Source organism: Sesamum indicum, linkage group LG5, assembly GCF_026168435.1.
Source record: "Sesamum indicum cultivar Baizhima isolate 11 linkage group LG5, ASM2616843v1, whole genome shotgun sequence".
NCBI lineage: Eukaryota > Viridiplantae > Streptophyta > Magnoliopsida > Lamiales > Pedaliaceae > Sesamum > Sesamum indicum.
The window spans coordinates 19,945,955-19,958,702 of record NC_142661.1 but is presented as its reverse complement, the minus strand read 5'-3'; the positions used below and the strand labels follow the sequence as shown (position 1 = coordinate 19,958,702).

Genomic DNA, 12,748 nt, shown 5'->3' with positions numbered 1-12,748 from the left:
TTCAAACTTTTGGGGTATTTTTTTAATTTTTTTTTTATTTTGTGAAAAGTACCGTTGCAAGGCTATAATATTGCATCTTTACATGAACAAATAAGAAGGTTCTAGTCTCAATTAAGTTTTATATCATTACATTTGCCATGTAATTCATTAATTTCTATAGAACTCCACATCGATAAATATGACTCATTTGTCGTATCATTGATTTAAGTGTGAACAAATTCAATTCGAGCTATAATTCCTCAAACCAAAGTACCTATAAAAAAGTTGATAGAAGCTCTGGTGGGGTGCTTTTGGAACATATGCCTCTTTAATTGAATATCATCTGTAGGTTTCTTTGTGTGAATGAACGAGACACAAAGTTCCTTTGCTCTATGAGAAGGAAAGGTTGTAGTTCAGAAATCCATAGAATCAGATGCTTTTCATCACTTTCCGCACTTGTTTTCTTCCCTTTCTTTTTGCTTTACATCTCCATCCAACAATCCAAGTTCTTTACCCCTCCTTTTACATTCTTTTTATCTGCCCTTACTTTCTACTTGACTTCTCTTCTTTCTTTAAAGCACCTTATTCTGCTTACCAGCAATTCACCATTGAACTAAAATAACATCCAGCGGAATTCCATGGATCTAGTGCACCTGAATATAAACCGGGACAAGATCAGAATACTTTGCTTTGTTTAAAAACTAGTATGGTTTCGTTTCCTGCATCCTTGCTATGATATTAGGACGAGTGGAAATAGGGTTCCCCTGCAACCTCACAATGATCATAACTTTGTGATTAAACAGAAGTTCCAATGATCATGAGTCGAGCTCCACAAAAGCACATATCGAAGAATTTCAATAAGTTTAACTGTTTCAGCTGTAAAAACTTGGAATGTAGACTAGCAGTTCAATAAAAACAAGGAAGATAATTAAATAACAGTAAGTTGTATCAGGTTAAAATGATCAGGCAACTTTAAAGAGAGGATAAAGATTCACTCATGATTGCAGAAGTTCTAACATGTACAATCAGGGTGATATCAAAGTCATTTACACCACGCAAAGCAAAACTGGATTAAAGTCACAAGAATTCATGAAATGCAAAACATAGGTAAATAAGAATGATGTGACATATAGCTACTTAAAGTTTGCTATAGAAAAAATTCACCAATAAAGATATTAATGCAATATGGCAAATGAAACAGCTAACATGCACAACACGCTTTGATTCTATACATACTAGTTCCTCTGTTTTTCTCATTTGTCTTCTTTTCCTTCATCTTCATTCAAGATGCGGTTTCGGAAATCATTGACCATTAGAGGCAACCCTTCCCGTAACGAAATCTTTGGCTCCCAGTTCAGAAGCTCTTTTGCTTTGCTAATATCTGGCTTCCTCTTGTGAGGATCATCAGCAGTGTTGGGTCTGAATTCAATCGTGGCACTAGGGTCGATGGTTTCTTTGACGACCTGTTATTTCAGGAATAAAATAATTTATTGGTGCAATAGAACAGAAGAATCCAGATCTCAGTGGATAATAAAGAAAAAATGTCATCTATAGATAAAAATCTTGTATCTAAGACAAACCTCAGCAAGCTCTATCATACTGAATTCTCCCGGGTTACCCAAGTTGAACGGGCCAACATGCTCACCCTCCATCAATGCCACCAATCCATCAACCTGACATCCAGAAAATGCATATGCAACATTGGGTTACAAATGCACAGAGAATATACTTCCATGTTCTGATTTTACACCTCATCTAGCAAATCTTAGGAATTACTTCACCGTTTCTATTATGCTGCTGCCATAGTATCTGTTTCAGATTAAATTTAGGCCCAAGTCTTCAGAATGAAATTCAATATACAAGGCAAGCACACAGTTTTGGAGTGGGAAAGGAGTGTGTGTGGGTGAGAGAGAGAGAGAGAGAGAGAGAGAGAGAGAGAGAGAGAGAGAGAGAGAGAGAGAGAGAGAGAATGCAGGTATATATGTGTTCTAAATTGTGCCTAAAGAATTCTAGCTTTCAACTAAGAAGGAACTTATTTGAAGTCTAGACATAAATCAGACTTTTATAGCATATCTTAAGTTAGGGGCTGCAACTAATCTTGTACCATACACTGCATAACTCAGCAAAAATTGACTGGTTACATACGGAGAGTTGAAATATTAAGGTGGTACCAGAACAAAGTTATTTTCCTAAAGGGGTAGGACATGACATACCAAGTCAGACACATATTGGAAGCTACGTGTTTGCTTGCCGTCCCCATAGACTGTCATTGGCTGTTTCCGTATGGCCTGCATAACACAGTCATGTCATATGGATATGTTGTTAATATAAATTAACTTAGAACTTCTTGATGCATCTTTTATCACCTCATTAAAAATACCATCACACAAGACAAACCTGTGAAACAAAGTTGCTGACCACACGCCCATCATCTAGACACATACGAGGCCCATATGTATTAAAAATACGTGCAATACGAACCTGTACAGGATATAGGAAGATGATTAGATATTCCTGCACTGAACCTAATTCGGAACACGTGCTTACATATGTTTGGGGAACATTCAAATGTGAGCTGCGAGCATGATTCTTGCCTTAAGATACTCAGCAGCGCAGGCAGTGAATACCAAAGAGTTCCATCACCCACAACGCATGAAAAGAAAAAAATGTAACAGAAAAACCACCTAGCTTATGTATTTTCATATAAAGTGCCATTACAATTGCTAATACAACAGAATTGTTTTCCTTATTAAGGAGGACTCAGTAAAATTAGCATCATTCACCGGACAAGTGTTGAAGCTGGACAGCGGTGTACATGCATATAGAAGCACCAGAAATGACATTACATCTCCTAGGATACACTCAAACATGACAACTAAAAACTACAAAGATCAGAACACAAGAAGCGGCAAAGTAGTATTGCATATTACCTCAACACCAGCACCTCGATGATAATCCATTGTTAAGGTTTCAGCAGTTCGCTTGCCTTCATCATAGCAACTCCGTACACCTGATTAATTATCCGGTGAGCAACATGCAATCAAAACAGTATACTAATAGCTAAAAAATAATGCACACTAACCAATAGGATTGACATGTCCCCAATACGTCTCCTTCTGTGGATGCTCAAGAGGATCACCATAAACCTCACTTGTACTAGTAAGAAGGAACCTCGCGCCGATTCTCTTTGCAAGGCCCAACATATTAAGTGTTCCCATCACATTTGTCTTTTAATCAAATGTCAAGGATCTCAAACCAATTCCAGATGCAATAAAAATATCAGCGCATGTCCACACTCAACCATACAGTTCAATTTGATTAAAACATAAATGCCTATACTCGCATAAACCTAAAACAATGAAGCAAGTAAATGCAAGAACGTATGCATGCACATAAATCCCTCCCTCATTAGTTATTCCTGATCTGAACGGCCATTTAAGTAAAGATCTGAGCCTAGAATCCAAATCACACATATAATTTGCAACGCAAACTATTAGCTCACATAAAAATCAACAAACATTACAATCCATAGGATATGATAGTCTTGACAGGATTATACTTATAATGCACGGGCGAGGCCGGGCAAGCCAAATGGTAGATCTGATCCACCTCCAACAAAATCGGCTCGACAACATCATGTCTAATCAACTCGAACCTCGAATTCCCAAACAAATGCATCACATTCTCCTTCCTCCCGGTGAAAAAGTTATCAATGACAATGACATCATCCCCTCTGGCAATCAACTTATCGACCAAATGACTACCGACGAAGCCGGCACCACCGGTAACAACGATCCTCTTCCTTTTACTCCCAATACCGACGGGGACTCTCCCCACCCCACTAGCATACCTATTATAATTATTTGTACCAAAATGATTGTGAAAATTGTGGGTGTCAGGAGAGGTATGATGGGGAAAAGTATCCAAGGATTGGTGGTGGTTGGCAGCGGAAATGTGGGGGGGGCGGGGATCGGTTGGAGAGAGGATGGAGAGGGAAGGCTGGATGATGAAGAAAGTGGAGCCGATCAAAATGCCGACGAGGATGAAGAGAAGGCGCTGCTCCTTGAGGATGTAATTGAGGGATCTGGGAAGGGATCGGGATGGTTTAAGGGATTTGGGAGAGTAGGTGGAGGAGGTGTGGGAGAAGGGAGATTCTTCGTCCTTGCGGGAGGATGTGGGTTGTTTGTGCAATTGCTTCATGGGTGGAGGAGGTTGAGAAGATAGTGAAAGAGAGAGGGGTTTAGGGAGAATTGGAGAGAGAAGGTGTAAATGGAGAATGTTGGAGTGAAGAAGAAGAAGAAGGTGTGGGTGTAGGGGCAATGGGCAATGGCATATCAATGATTGAATGAGCAGGTGGAAGCTGTGTTTGTGTTTGCTGTTGGTAATGCAGACAGACACCCACTGCGCTTATTCCTATACCTCTACTATTACTATTTTCATTCAGATTTGAGTGTGTGTTGTGAGAGAGAGAGAGAGAGAGAGAGAGAGAGAGAGAGGGGGGTATAGGCGTATGTATGTATGAAAAACGTTTCCGACAGTTAAAAGGCAAGGGAATATGATGTAATTATTTTGAAGTGGGCCTACCCCTTTATAAATATGTTGTTATTTCTCAACTAGGACTATACAAATACAAACACAAGCCTCCTTTAATCGGGTCCTGTTTTGGAGTAGATCCGACCCAAATATGACAACAAAACGTACACATATAATATGGATCAATGTAACATGAAAGATGGGCCATCCATATTTGCCAAACTGTATCCAGCCCAGCCCACTCATCGAATGTACAAAAATTGTTGGGATTGAAGTGGAAAAAGTTACTGACTTTTTTTTTTTAATTATTTTCTCATATTAGATAAGTTTTATTAATTTTATTCATAATTTTTATTTTTTAACTACTACAAAAAAGAGAATATTTATTTTAAGTTAAGCAATATATTATTATTATATTCACAAGAGTTCAAAATTTCTATTATTCACATAAGATAATTATAAATATCAACATAAGAAATATAAAAAGAAAAGTTATTTTTCGTTTAGAGAAAGACTAATTTGATAATTTTATAGACTTTTAAGAACTAAAGTGATAAAATCAAATTTATTGACCAATTTACCATCCAAAAACTCAAAATGCAGCCACACTTTCATCGAAAAAGAGTCAGAAAAATCAAATTGAGACAAAAATTAAAGTTTAAAAATGTTAAAATTAAAAAATAAACTTGAAACTAAAGTAATTCTAAACGAAAATTTAAGAGGGCAATGTAACATTTAGCAAATGAGAAAATAGTGTTAGGGTTGTCCTTGTTTTGTTCTTTAATTAAGGTGATTGAAGTGTGGAATGGATTTGGGTGCAGACACAAAAATCATGTGGATAAGAGTCCCAAAATGGGGATTATATATATATATATATATATATGACTATATTTCCACATGCACCTAAATTATCTCTCATCATTTACTTCTATTCTTTTACAACTAATGTATCATCTATATATCCCTTTAATTTTGCTTTATTTCACACACCTACCTACTTATCTCTTCTTCTTTTGTTTATGGACTCAAGACTTCACTTCTTCATTTATACTACATAAAAAAGAAAATCATTTTCACTCACAAAAAGCAGTTACTTACTCCACAATACTAATTTTTTAAATTCCTAAAAATGTACTTATATGTATTTTCAGCTATTCATACTCAAATTCTTATTTTAATCTATATATTTATCCTAATATGAAAATTTCACTCACAAACATCAATTTGTAAAACAGCAACAACAAATCTTTTTGGGATCGTTAATGTCGCTAAATTAGTTTATTTTTTTTAAAAAAATTATGTGTATTGATTTATATATTTTATTGTTATTTATAATATATTTTAAGTATAAAGAATTACTTATTATATGCACACACGAACGACATATCATAATGGCTAATCATACATAATATACACCTAATTCGATTTAGGTCAAAATTTCCCATTCTTTTGTACCATCTTTTGATTCCCATCCGCATAGAAATTTCATCACAAGGAAAAGTATATTTTCATATATATACATGTGTGTGTGTGTGATTTGATGCATGTACCAATTAGTTTCAATCTTGGTCCAAATTTTAGTCGCGTGTGATGGTGGAAGCTTTCACATGCAATATATGTACGTGTTCACAGATGTTTTTCTAATTTTATGTAGTCAAATTTTCACATGGAATATTCATTCAATTATATAAATATATATATAGTAATGAACAACATTTGTTAAATTTAAACTTTGCTAGACTTAATTAAATTTAATAATACCTCTATGTTTTTTTTTTAATGTAAAATTCTTTCTATAATTCAAAGAAATTAAAGATGAGTGATTAGGTAAAACGAGTATATTGACCCATCAATCGTTCAGAAAAAATGATTACATAATTTATATCAGTATCATTAAATCAAAAGTACATTCTGTCAATAAATTCATTTCAAGTGACACGAATATTTATACATTTTATAAGATTCAAACCCATTATTTTAAATTTATTAATGAGATTTTAATTTTAACTACTAGACTTAACACATATGACTCAATCAGTCTTGGTAGGTCAGATTTAATTGGCTACGCGTGTACGGACCAGAAAAGCACGTCGTTTCCTGCCAATAAATTGTCGTTTTGAAGAGGTTTTCCAATGTGTCCAACCACTGCAGAAGCGGGGAATTGTCTCAAACCATTCTTTTGCTTCATACCTCAACCACAAAAACAATTTATAGTGTCTCCCTAATTGTTGGGAAAAAATCCAATTCATCCCTATATGATATAAAAAATGTGTAAAAAGATTTCTCTAAAAAATAAAATAGTAAATTATTCCATGTGTTTTGAAAACTCAAGGAGATAATTTTTTAATTCTTTTTTTACAGGGGTTTATATGCTCATTTTACATATCACACGGGGTAAATTATATTTAACCCCTAAAATGTTATTCTATTTTAGACAATGTATTAAATAATACTTAATTAACTAATTAATTTTTATAGTACTTTTTTATCGTTGGAATTTCGACAATTTGATCTTCAGTATATGTAACAAAATCAAATTTTATATCACGTAATGTAGTTAATATATACAATGTCACAACTGTCAATACTTTTATAAATATATGGGCAAAGTCAAAGTAGATTTTACACATGGTGTGTCTATATTGGATGAAAAATAAAAGATAATGCAATTTTATGATGAAAAGAATATTGCAATTGATTTAATTAAGAAACAAACATATGGTTAGTGATTGTGGCGGGGTTCTTTGCGACCTAGAGTCGTCTTGGATTATGACCCGGTGGCAAGCTATCCTTGGTAATGACTTGGTAGTGATCTCGAACTAAAGTCTAATAAGTATTTCTGGTTGGATTATGAACTTGCAAATACATAACCTGTCAAACTAGTTGAGGTGGTCCTCAATTAAAATCCTTCGAAACTTAAGTTAATTGAAGGATTTTGGGTTGCAAGGGGTTGCATAGAACTGATCTAGATACAGAATGTGATTGGTTGGAGGACCTGTTTACCCGACCAAAGAGATTGCATAGATTTCGACCCGAATCACTAACCTGATTTAAAATACGCAAATGAATAGAGTGTTGGGACATTTACTCATTTCTTTGAGGACATTTCCATTGTCTTACAAGTTTAATGTATTTTTCTATATCAGATACTTTGTAATACGAAAAGTTTATAAATGAAAGTACGGTACAACGGTCTATAAAAGTAGAATAATTCAGTTAATTTAATTATAAAAAATGATATATTAGCCACAAATTTGGCAATTGGAGGAACGTTTGGCGGTTTAATGATGTCAATGATATTAACTTTGTTTGCATCAATCTCAAAATTGAAGTACATCTCAATCATAATTAACTTATTATTTGACGTACGGAATTCAAACTTGGTAGGTAGTATGCTTTTATGTCTTTTTTTTCCAAAATATATTAATATTTCTAAATCAATTAATATATTATTATTATTATATTTAATACGTGATATATTAAAAATTAGTTAACAAATTCAAAATAAATAAACAAATAATATATTAATAATAATAATAATATTTACATTAATAAAATTCAAATTCACAACCGTCTAATTTTAAAATCTCAATTTCAGCACTCAAACAAGAGATCATTGATTAGACTATAGAACTAAAAGGGCGAAATTTGATGAAATTGGCCCTTGACATTACCACTGATCTTTCTTTGTCAAAAGAAAATTGTGGTGTGACGTACTCACACTTTCAAGATTTGATTTTTTTCCTTAGAGTTTTTTCTTCTTTTGTACAATCATGAAAACGACGTTTTTGAGAAATCGTGTAATATAATGGTGCAACGTTAAGCAGGTGAATCAGAAAGACTGCAGCATAGTGGTGCTGATTGCTGAAGCCCCTCAATAATCAACAAATATTAGTTTAGTTATGGTTAATATTAGTGTATATGCATTTAAATATCAAAATTATATAATTTATGCGCCTCATCATACATTTTTGTCGATGTTGAAGTTAGTGATGTTAGTGACTGATTATGGTCGTAATATTTTTTATTCACTTACTTTCACATAATTTATTTATATTATCGTCCGGCTGATTTCTTGGCGCGCGCATTTAGATGCAAAATAAATAAAAAATCCTACATGAAATTACCATAAAATTAGGTTACTTACATTGATGAAATTCTTGACATTTGACAAGGGAAAGAGCAGATAGTTGATACAAACTTGGATGATGAGTGACAAAAGTGAAGAATATCAGCCTCGAAACTGGTCAAGCAACATTAACTCAAAGTTGAAATCTAAAAACTTCAATCCTATATAGATACGTAAGTATATAATTGAAGTATTATGATCCACATCCTTCGTTCCATACTAATATTACATTTATACTCTACCAACTACGGTTTATTTATATAAATTATTTTATATTTTTTTTATGATTATAGAAACTACTCCCAGTAGTTAAAAAAATGGAATAATTAATGTTGAATTTTTTAGTGGACGTATGTGTGATTTTTTTAAAAAATAGGGTGGTTTATGTAAATAATATTAAAGTTTCTGATGGGTATATATGTTATTTTTTTAAAAATAAGAGTGATTCGTATAAATAGATCTTAGATCAGGGATGTAGATGTAATTATTCTTATAATTTATTACACATACATATAATATTACCTAACTATAAAAAAAATATGAATATAAATATGCAGAGTAAAATATACAATAAAATTTGAAGTGGAAATATTGTGTATATATATATATATATAGTCAAGGCTCTTTTTTTTTTTACACTAATTATATTATTACATCAATATTTGAATAAATTAAGAATTATGAAATAACAAATTAATAAAATTTATATAAAAGTGAGACAAACATCCACCCGTCCAATAAAACTCGAACAGACAGATTTGTATTTTCGGTTGGTTTGTATCATATATCACATTTATACGTAACATTACATTCTAAATATTACATACCGCACATGCCCCAACCTCGCCCGGACCAAACGGCCCTGCGTGTGATGATTTTTCCAAAATCCACCTGTCTATACTTCCCATTTTAAAGATAGCAAATTAATTTAATATATATATATATATATATTAAAAAAAAGATATTTATACTATGTACGTGAGGCAAGATAATTATATTAGTCATTCCCAACACATACATCACATTAATGGATTGAATTTTGGGGATTGGATTGATTTTCAATTCCAGGATGTGTACCACATTCCTTAAATACTAAAGATCTACGTGTGTCCTTTTGAAATAGACGGAATAACGATCTCAACAACCGTTGAAGTGATTTCCACCACCTCCAGCATGTCAAAATTATTTGAAATTTTATTTATTAAATATACATTATATCATATTTTGTTTCTTTTTTCTATGTTGTGTACAAAAAATTTAAAATAAAAAATAATTTACGGTGTTACTTGATTAATTAAAGCATCTTTTATTTTTTTGTTAATTATGGCGGTTTTCGACTAAAATAATGTTATGGTGTTTTTGAATTATTATATTTATATAATTTGATGTTAATGGAAGTCAAGAAGTTTGATTTTTCGTTGGGGGGGGGGAGGGATTTGATTACAGTTATATTAGAAATTTCAATCATCAATAAATTTATATACGATAATTGTTAATATTAAATATATAATTAATCAATAATTAACTACTATTTAAAGTAGATGGACTCAAACCCATGACCAGGAGGTCATGGGGTGTTAGGTCGACAACTAAGGTAGACATAATTGGCAAAAAAATTAAACTTATTCTACTAATATTGAAACTATAATGATATAGATGCGGTAATACATTATCACATCATTATGTAAATAAATTGAGCAACTGAATAATAAATCAGGCCAATCAATTCATCAATATAATGATGTAGTAGTTTAAATTCATCAAATTTCAAGTTATTTGAAATTTTTGTCATCAGCAAATGCTTTCCCATAAAACAAAAATGCTTAAAAATCCCAACAAATGCTCTCCTAACTCAAATCAATTAAAAAAAAAAGATCACGCATATTGTATGATTTGTATTTAAATAGCTTAAAATAATTAAATAATCATAAATTAAATATCAAATTAAGCCAAATGTTAACACCATAGCAATAAAAATAAATTGAACTATATATATAAAACTATAAAAAAAAAAAAAAAAACAACTAGACTAATCAAGGGAGAGTCACATAGATATATGTATATATCACTGTTGTGGTCCTAGAAACATTATTGTCCAAGGGAAAATGAGTCCCCCAGCATGACTTTGATTTTGATACTGAAAGAAGAAGAAATTAATGGCATCACTTGTTTTCCAATTTGTCACATCAAATGATCACATTTATGTAACAAAAGATGAAGCCTTTTTTTCCAACTTAATGAAATTAAGGATTCTGATGTAGTAAATTAGTTAGAAACTAAAAAATTGAAACAACAATTCCTCAATTTGTGTGTGTGTGTGTGTAAACCTGTTAGACGACATTAATTGACTATGGACTATATATAATATATGTATGTATGTTCCAGAAAATTTCAAACTAGTTGTTTAGGACTTTTCATGTGTACACATGATCAAAAGGGATAATATATACTAAACCAACAAAGGGGAATCCAAAATAATAACATTAATTATTACAAAAATATAAAAAATAAATTTGTACCCACAAACAACCACATGTAACTCAACTGAATATGTCAGTTACGTATTATTGATCACACATGTTAGTTATGCATTGATATGGGTTGGAAAAAAAGACAGGTTTTGCCACTTAAGAAAACTTACGAGTTAGAAAAATGGTACGACCTAAAGTAAAACTATACACACATTGAAATTCAAAGAAATGTGGTTAAAAGAAAAACAAAGCTAAAATATGGAGCTCGAATTCCGCCCTAAAAAGAAAGAAAGAAAGAATAAGATCGACCTTAAAGAAAACTACCTTTTACCAAATTTTTTGAAATAGAAACTAACCAAAAGATTTCATAAAAATTCCTACGAGAATAATTAGTCAGAAAGAGTTTACAAAAATTTACTATAAGGTCATCTCTCAAGAGTCCTATAAATACCCCAACAAGATTATAATGTAAAAAAATAAAATAAAAGAGGGAGAGAGAGAGAGAGAAAGGAAAAAGCAAAGAAATAAAGAATGGTGAGAATTTGATATAGCCAGGAATCCTAAGAAAATCTACTCTAAATTACACGATTTATAAAACATCATATATATATATATATATGTATTTGATTAATTAATATGGAATATAAAGATGTTGGAATGCTAAGCTGGTCCACTCTCTTATTTATCCTTGTACTAGCACATATATATATATATATATATATGTTTGAAGAGGATTGTGTGGTTAAAGTAGAAAAACGTGTTTGTGTTTGTTTAGCTTTTATAACAATTGCGCTTATCATCATAAGATGAAAACTAAAAAAGGCAAAGGAGAGCGCCTTAACACACACGAAAATGACTTCATCAGTAGTAACAGCTCCATAACTTATATATTAATTAATGGTATATAACAATAATAAAGTAGAATTTAATTTTAAGGGTATTAATTTGCACCCACACTCACACCCCCTATATAGAATTATAAAGAATAAGATGACATCAGGGCAGACATACACATATTATGGGTTGAGAGGTTCTCAAGACTAAAATTTGTCATCAACCCAAACCCCAATCTTCCAAACAAATTAACAGTGCCAATATATATTTACTTGGCATCACTCAGTCAAAAAAAGACATCTACAATTTTGAGATCACAATTACACACACAACACACAGTAGCTAATTAATTAAGCTGGTAGCAGCATCAACAAAAAAGCAATCGTCATGCCTGACCCTCGTTAAAACTTTTCCCTAATTATTAGATATCTGCTTACGTACCTACTACTTAATTCCTTTCTAATTCCAACTCCAAGGGGACCTGCATCCATCATGCACAATGACCTCCACCCCACCTCCAGGGATTTCAATTTTAAGTACAGTATACCACAAATTAATAAACATGGTCAATCATGCTTTTAATTACATTAATTATTTTCTACAACAAGTTTATATTATTTTTGCAACAAATCATATTTTGCAAACCAATTTTCCTTATTAACAGATGACTTGTGTTCATAAATATCTGTAATTATGGGTTATGGTCAACGATAATTTTAATTAAATTAATGTTAATGAATTTCTATAACAAATTTATCTTTTAATAACAAATCATGATTTAAAAATGAATATTTCCTTAGTA

At 31.9% G+C, this 12,748-nt stretch overlaps 1 protein-coding gene across 1 annotated transcript; it reads right to left on the bottom strand.

Annotated features, from left to right (window-relative positions):
• Positions 1–1,138: 1,138 nt before the first annotated feature.
• LOC105161434 (UDP-glucuronic acid decarboxylase 1) lies at positions 1,139–4,328 on the bottom strand. The gene is made up of 7 exons (XM_088880697.1): positions 3,518–4,328; positions 3,062–3,210; positions 2,910–2,989; positions 2,377–2,460; positions 2,193–2,267; positions 1,560–1,652; positions 1,139–1,442 (listed from the first exon to the last, which is right to left on the bottom strand). Exons 1-7 carry the CDS (start codon positions 4,177–4,179, stop codon positions 1,233–1,235), a joined length of 1,353 nt encoding a protein of 450 aa, XP_088736823.1. The 5' UTR covers positions 4,180–4,328; the 3' UTR covers positions 1,139–1,232.
• Positions 4,329–12,748: the final 8,420 nt, after the last annotated feature.

Excerpts from the sequence above, each read along its gene's own strand:
- LOC105161434 (XM_088880697.1), bottom strand. The coding sequence starts at position 4,179 with ATGAAGCAATTGCACAAACAACCCACATCCTCCCGCAAGGACGAAGAA. Across the intron at positions 3,211-3,517 it reads TATAATCCTGTCAAGACTAT|AAAGACAAATGTGATGGGAA; the intron begins CATATCCTATGG and ends GACATTTGATTA. Across the intron at positions 2,461-2,909 it reads ATCGAGGTGCTGGTGTTGAG|GTTCGTATTGCACGTATTTT; the intron begins GTAATATGCAAT and ends TATCCTGTACAG.